Genomic DNA, 6,697 nt, shown 5'->3' with positions numbered 1-6,697 from the left:
ATCAATAAGGGTACCTGATCTCAAACCAGGCAAAGTGGGGACCAAAGGGAGGCCCAAACGTTACCTGAATGATGTTCACTTGTATGCCTAATAATGAATTGTACCCCACATCTTTAAAATAAAAAAAATTAAAAATTATATTTATATTGCCTCCAGTGGCAAATATTTAAAGTAAAAGTGAAATAGAGATACACTATTACAGAGTTCTTGTCCATACAGAGAATGCAGAGATGGGGGAAGTTTCTCTGAAAGTTATCCCTAATTAATACCTTGGATAGAGTTTTCTTTCAAATCATCAGGAGGTAGTGAGTTTTTTAATAAAAAACTGGTGATCAAATTCTTCCAATAATTGTTAAGTTCTTGATATCTTATGTCAAATAAATTGTGAGCAGAAACATTTGAATACTCCCAGGTAAACTGATATAGAATCAGAAGCAACAAGTCATCCACACTATATGTTCTGTGAGAAAGTAAGAGATACATTTATAGTTGAGTCGTCTATTAAGAAAGGAGGAAAGATAGCTGGGCATGGTAGTGCACGCCTATAGTTCCAGCTACTTGGAAGGCTGAGACGGAAGGATCACTGGAGCCCAGCAGGTCGAAGCTGCGGTGGCCGGGAGTATGCCACTGCCCTCCAGCCTGGGCAACAGAGTGAGACTCCAACTCAAAAAAAAAAAAAAAAAAAGGAGGAAAGAGATGCACTATCATAATTAGATAATAGATAACATTATTGAGAACTTATTAATTGACTGACATTCTAAATGTTCTACATGTATTAACTTATACCCTGGTTTCTCTGCAGATCACATAAATCTTTTGCTTTTTATATGTTTTAACTCATCGAGTCATCACAGCAAGTCAATGAGGTATGTACTATCATCATTCCCATTTTACAGATTAGGAAACTGAAGGCCGGATAAGTTAAGAAACTTGCTCAAGGTTACATATCTAATAAACAGCAGAGCCAGGGTATAAACCCAAGGGAGATTGGCCCCAGAGCCTATATTAATCTTACCCACTACACTAAACCTTTCTCAATATAAGGTTTATAATAAAAGTTACTATAATTTTTCTAATGGCAAATATAGTATTTCTGTTGAAACAACTTACTTATTTTCAGATTCCAGCATTTGAGAAACTTTTGGAAGAACAAGACAAAATAAACACCTGTGTGATAAAGTAATATAGAAAGTGATTCTTAGAAGAAACGTGAAAGAATATATACCAAATTTTTATCCTTGATTATACTAACAGGCAAAAGTGAGAAAAGAGAAGGAAAGGGGAGATTAATCTTATTTTATTTACATATCTTTGCATTGTTTTAATTGCAATAAAATATACATATTTTATAATTTTGAAAGATGAATTTAATAAAATAATTTTAAGATAAAGTGGTGCTATAACAAAAATTTTTAAACGGTTCCATAGTTCATACCATTGCCCCAAATCACCTTCTAGAACATTAGGTGTGGTGTACCAGTTCTTACATTTTTCTTTCTATAAATGAACCTGGAACTGGCTTTTTAGGCCCACATAAACTGGGATCACTATTCTTTGAAGTGATCTGGCAGCATAGTGACAAACTGACAAAATAAGGTAGTTACTAAAGTTTTAAACCCTAAAAATCTTTTAAAAATACCACGTGTCCTGAATGATTTTAAATATATACTTGACTGAAGGCATACAAGTATCTCAAGATTCTTTCTGACTCTTTTTTCCATACAGAAATGTGGTCTCAAGTGTAACTGACCAACAGGAAAACCACTCTAGAATCCTTCTGGTTTTCCATTTTTCATAGTCACACCATTAGTAGTCCCAACCTCACCCTCCTCTGCTTCACTATTTTATGTAAAAGTTCCCTTTTGACAAATCATTTTCCTTCCTGGAAAGAGACAATGGAGAATATCAGGTTCAACTGCTATGTTTTGTTTTTGCTTTACTTTGTGCATGTGGGTTAAGAGTTGTTAAGTAGGCATTGATCTCATCAGTCCTATTTCAGTAAAGTTTATAAACTGAGAGTAAGATGAGCTGAAGTAATTCTTTCTCTTCCACAGAATGTAGATTGCTTACTTTAAAGCTGTAAGGACTTGTTGTGGGTCTTCTGAATGTTGAGCTAAATATTCCAAAGCTTTCCCTGCCACAATTTGTTGTCCATTCTAAAAAGAACAAATATGATATGTTAAATTACATCTCAAAGTGATACTTGTAAAATGTTATCTATATTTCTGTCCATTAAGGATAAGACAAAAATCTCAACATGTTTATTCTCAAAAGAGCTACTGCAAGATGATAGAATGAAGATACAACTCATCAACAAAAACAGAATAGGTTTATATTAACCCCAGAAACCCACAAACACTCACAGCCTTGCCAACACTGCCCTGAGTCCACTAGGACAAATTTTATTGTACACTTTATCCTCATTTGTTAGCAATAACCAAAAACAAACACATACACAAAATCCAGACTGTCAGATCGTGCTCATTTCCAGCATTCAAATCTCCAAGAGGTTCTGTATATCCCCTTTTCTATCCTCCTTTTCTAGATCGTCCAACTCTTCTACTATATTCTGTGAAATTCAGTCTACTATCAGCAAAATCTTCTCTATGAGCAGTCTCTTCTCTGAAATTTCCCTTCACATTCTTGCTCTAATGGAAATCTAGGTTTCTGCCAATGATATTGCTTTCACTGAAGCCCTCTTAAGTAGTGGCTGATTATGCTTTCACTGCCCTAGTCTATCCCTAGGCCTAGAGATGGAGCAGGTGTTTGTCTTGCTCTTCATTGCTATTTAAAAATCATTCTCCCATTCTATTTCCTAAAATCCCTAAATTTGAATTGCCTGTCACCAGACTATATTACCCACTAACCTTCATTGTTGCAGTTTCCAGGTCATTTCTTCTTATTTCTCAATGACTTCTCAATTGCTCAGTTATTTTTCTCCAAAAACTGTTCCTATTTTAATTTTTGGTATTTTCAAAATAGAGGGAAGATTCTAGTTTCTTAGTTCCTTGAATTCCACTCTGCCAATTACCTTAGCCATTCATTCCCACAGTCATTCACTAGACCGTGTCATTACTAATAATCCTAACTCTTCCATACACTCAGCCAGAACTAGGACTAGGATGAGTCAGGTGAGGTAAGTGAGGCACCTAGGGTGCAATATTTAAGGAGTCTCTTAGTGTTGTACAAGTACCAAGCCTGCACTTGCACAACCTAGAGAATGGGTGCCTTCTAAGTTTTGTGCCCTAGATGCCTCACTCCCTCACCCTAGTCCTCCACGCAGCTCTCAGTTTCACAAATTTTAGTTTCTACCCAAGCCTCTTACCTTTCCAACTTTCTCCCTCTATTACCTCAATCCAGCAATCCTTCAACTGCAGTAAGACCTGTAATCTACTGATACTACCAATTTTTCATTGTCCCTTGTCTACTTGATGTCCTCCATATCCAGTTTAAATTCCATGAGGATTAATTATAACCTCTCCCATCTTGTTCCTTGATTTTCCTGCCCCTCTTTTGCTTCATTATTCACCTGGTAAAATGATAAGTCTGGTTAAGTCCAACTTTCTACCAACTTTTGTGCCTACATCCATTCAGCAGAATGTGGCCAGGAAAAAAATATACATCTACTTGCTTTATTTTAAAACTTCATCAAATGGTTCTTAATGCTACTGGCAAACATTGCATTTCCCTACTCATTCACTTTTCTACTTTCCTGAATGAATATTGCATACTTTACTCTTCTCAACTTACCAACACCTCCTCTTTCAAGCTCATCACTTGAGAGTGAGAATAGGAGAGGAGAAAAGAAGAGGAACTAGTAAATAATGAGGGTGACTTATGAGCAGGAAGAAAACGAGGACAATTGTGGTGTCCTGGAAGCCAATTTTAAGAAGGAAAGAGTGATCAACTGTGTTGAATGTTGCTGACAGGTCAAATACAATGAAGACTGAAAATTAACTACCGCAATTTACAATAGAGAGGTAATTGGGGACTCTGACAAAAGAAATTTTGTTAGAGCGGTGAGGCAAAAGCCTGATTGGAATAAGCTCAAGAGAGAATTGGAGGAAAAGAATTGGAAACAGTAAGCATAGACAGCTCTTTAAAGAAGTTGAGCTACAAAGGAAAGAAAAGAAATTGGGCAGTAGTCAGTGAGAGAACAAGGGTCAAGAGGGTTTTTGGGGTTTTGTTTGAGAAGAGATAAATGAGAGTGTATACTGATAGGAATAATCCAGTAAGAGAACAAAAAGTTGACAAACAAGAGAGAGAAAAAGGCAAGAGGTGACAGAAACAAGTGTATAAGTTAAGGAACTGGCTTTAGTAAAGAACATGGATAATTCATCCATGATAGCAGTTGAGAAGGCAGACTGTGGTGTGATTCCTGTTGTATGAGTAGAGGTGGTAGAAGAAATCTGTGGAAGTTCTCTTCCTGACTGTTTCAGTATTCAGAACCTAAATTATCCACATTATCTCTTGTGTGGGGGATGGGGTGGGAGAAGAATTTTGTAAAGGGATTTATAGATAAGGTAGCTTATTTTATTTTATTTTTTGAGTTGGAGTCTCACTTTGTCACCCAGGCTGGAGAGCAGAGGCATGATCATGGTTCACTGCACACTTGACCTCCTGGGCTCAGGCATCCTTCTGTCTCAGACTCCCAAGTAGCTGGGATACAGGCACATTCCACCATGCCCAACTATTTTTTTTTTTTTGTAGCGATGATGTCTTGCTATATTGCCCAGGCTAGTCTCAAACTCCTGGGCTCAAGCAATCCTCTCACCTTGGCCTTCCAAAGTATTGGGATTACAGGCATGAGCCAAGGTAGCTTATTTTAAAAGAAGAGAAAGCAATATTTTACCTACTTGATATCCCATTCTCACTACCCTTGTCTACATTCTTATCAGATTATTACCAAAGTTTCCCACTCTGTTCTGTTTCTAATTTCTCCCCCATTCAGCTCCCCAGGCACAACCCAAATTATTTTCCTAAAGCACTACTTTTACATAATTATCATCCGTACTTTCTTATTGTTTAGAGAATAAAACATATAGACAATCTGGCCACAGTCATCTCTTCTACTTCATCTTACACTCCACCCCTATATCATCAACATAGCAATACAAAACACTATACATTAGGCAAAAGATCTGAAATGGTGGAGATATAAGCTCTCTGTCACTCTAACCAACCCACCCTTCTAAAAATGTTCTTACATATATAAATGCTATCCTTTTCAAAGCCCAACTTAAGGTTTCCCTCCACTGTAGAGACTTCAAAAGTCAATTCCAGCTCTCAGTGCTCTCTTCCTACTCTGAATTTCAGTAATTTTTAACATGTATATTAGTTATTTGGCCTTTATTCTATATCCTGCCTTACATTGCTAATGCATGGCTTGTCTTTTCAAATAGATTTGTGAGATCCTTGAGGACCATATTTCTAGCACCTAGCCTACTATCTTGCCTAAAGTAGTTGCTAAATACCATTTGAATGACATGTATTTTGATGTTAATGAATAGGGTAATAGAACTCCTGAAGGAAGAAAAATATTTGGCAAATGCAGATACAGGATGTATTTGTGCAGGATGTGGAGGAGGAGGAGAGAGAGAAATTCTGCTGTTGGAAACCCAGAAAAGAGGTTTATAAATTTACTTTTAATATAGAAAGCTGAAGAGAGCCAGTGGAAGAATTATGAAGTTTTGAACAGGAAGATAGTTTTCATAAAGTAGAAAGAATCAGAAACTAAAGTATTTAAATAAGACGGTAAGCTTCAGCGGGGCTCGGTGGCTCAGCCTGTAACGCAGCACTTTGGGAGGTCGAGGTGAGTGGATTGTTTGAGTCTGAGGGTTCGAGACCCACCCAGGCAACTTGGCAGGACCTCATCTCTAAGATAAATCAAAAATCAGCCGGGCGTGGTAGCGCACACCTGTAGTTCCAGCTACTTAGAAGGCTGAGGCAGAAGGATTGCCGGAGCCCAGCAGGTCGAGGCTGCGGTGGCTGGTAGCGTGCCACTGCATTCCAGTCTGGGCAACATAGAGCGTCTCCAACTCAAAAAAAAAAAAAAAAGATAAGCTTCATAGTTAACAAATCACATTTTCAGTCATCTTCTTTGTTAATTTTCATAACAATCTTGGAGGTAGGTATTATCTATATTTTGCAAATGACGAAATAAAGATTCGAGGAAGTTAAGTACTTATTAAGTGGCAGAGCCAGTAGTCAAACCCAGTCCAAGAGTTCCACAGCTGCTACCAGGCTCTTCCTAATCCTGTATATTAACAAAAACCGTAATTTTGTAAGTAACAAACAGGGGTACAGGTATTTATTACTTCTAAACTAATATTGCTTTGTGGTTATAAACTAAAAAGCTTCACAGAAACTTAAACCACTTTGTTCAAATTGATGAGAAAGATACGTTTTTGAATAGATATCTATTTATTTGCATAGTATGACATTTCAAATCTGGAGTTTCACTTAAAAATTAATGTTTTGCTATGTTTATTTTCTATGTTGTTTAGAGCACAACTGTTATCTCACTGTTTCATTTACTTTTGTCTGTATTATAAAAAAGAATAAGCTGGGCACAGTGATGCATGCCTGTAATCCCAGCACTTTGAAAAGCTGAGGCTGGAGGATTGCTTGAGCCCGGCCTGGGCAACACAGCAATGGAAGGAAGGAAGGAAGGAAGGGAGGGAGGGAGGGAGGGAGG

The 6,697-nt window shown here is 37.4% G+C and overlaps 1 protein-coding gene across 1 annotated transcript in view; it reads right to left on the bottom strand.

The window, feature by feature from the left end:
• TEX11 (testis expressed 11) overlaps positions 1-6,697 on the bottom strand; it is a 179,021-nt gene that overhangs the window by 104,231 nt on the left and 68,093 nt on the right. The window contains exons 8-9 of the mRNA XM_021712871.1: positions 2,071-2,156; positions 1,111-1,167 (exon numbers count right to left, since the gene is read on the bottom strand). Of these exons, the coding sequence (XP_021568546.1) occupies positions 1,111-1,167; positions 2,071-2,156 (143 nt within the window). The remainder of the gene's footprint in view (positions 1-1,110; positions 1,168-2,070; positions 2,157-6,697) is intronic.

Source organism: Carlito syrichta, unplaced genomic scaffold, assembly GCF_000164805.1.
Source record: "Carlito syrichta isolate Samal-C Ts95f unplaced genomic scaffold, Tarsius_syrichta-2.0.1 Scaffold303676, whole genome shotgun sequence".
NCBI classification, from domain to species: Eukaryota; Metazoa; Chordata; class Mammalia; order Primates; family Tarsiidae; genus Carlito; species Carlito syrichta.
The sequence above is the reverse complement of the archived record's forward strand: the minus strand, read 5'-3'. Positions and strand labels throughout refer to the sequence as shown.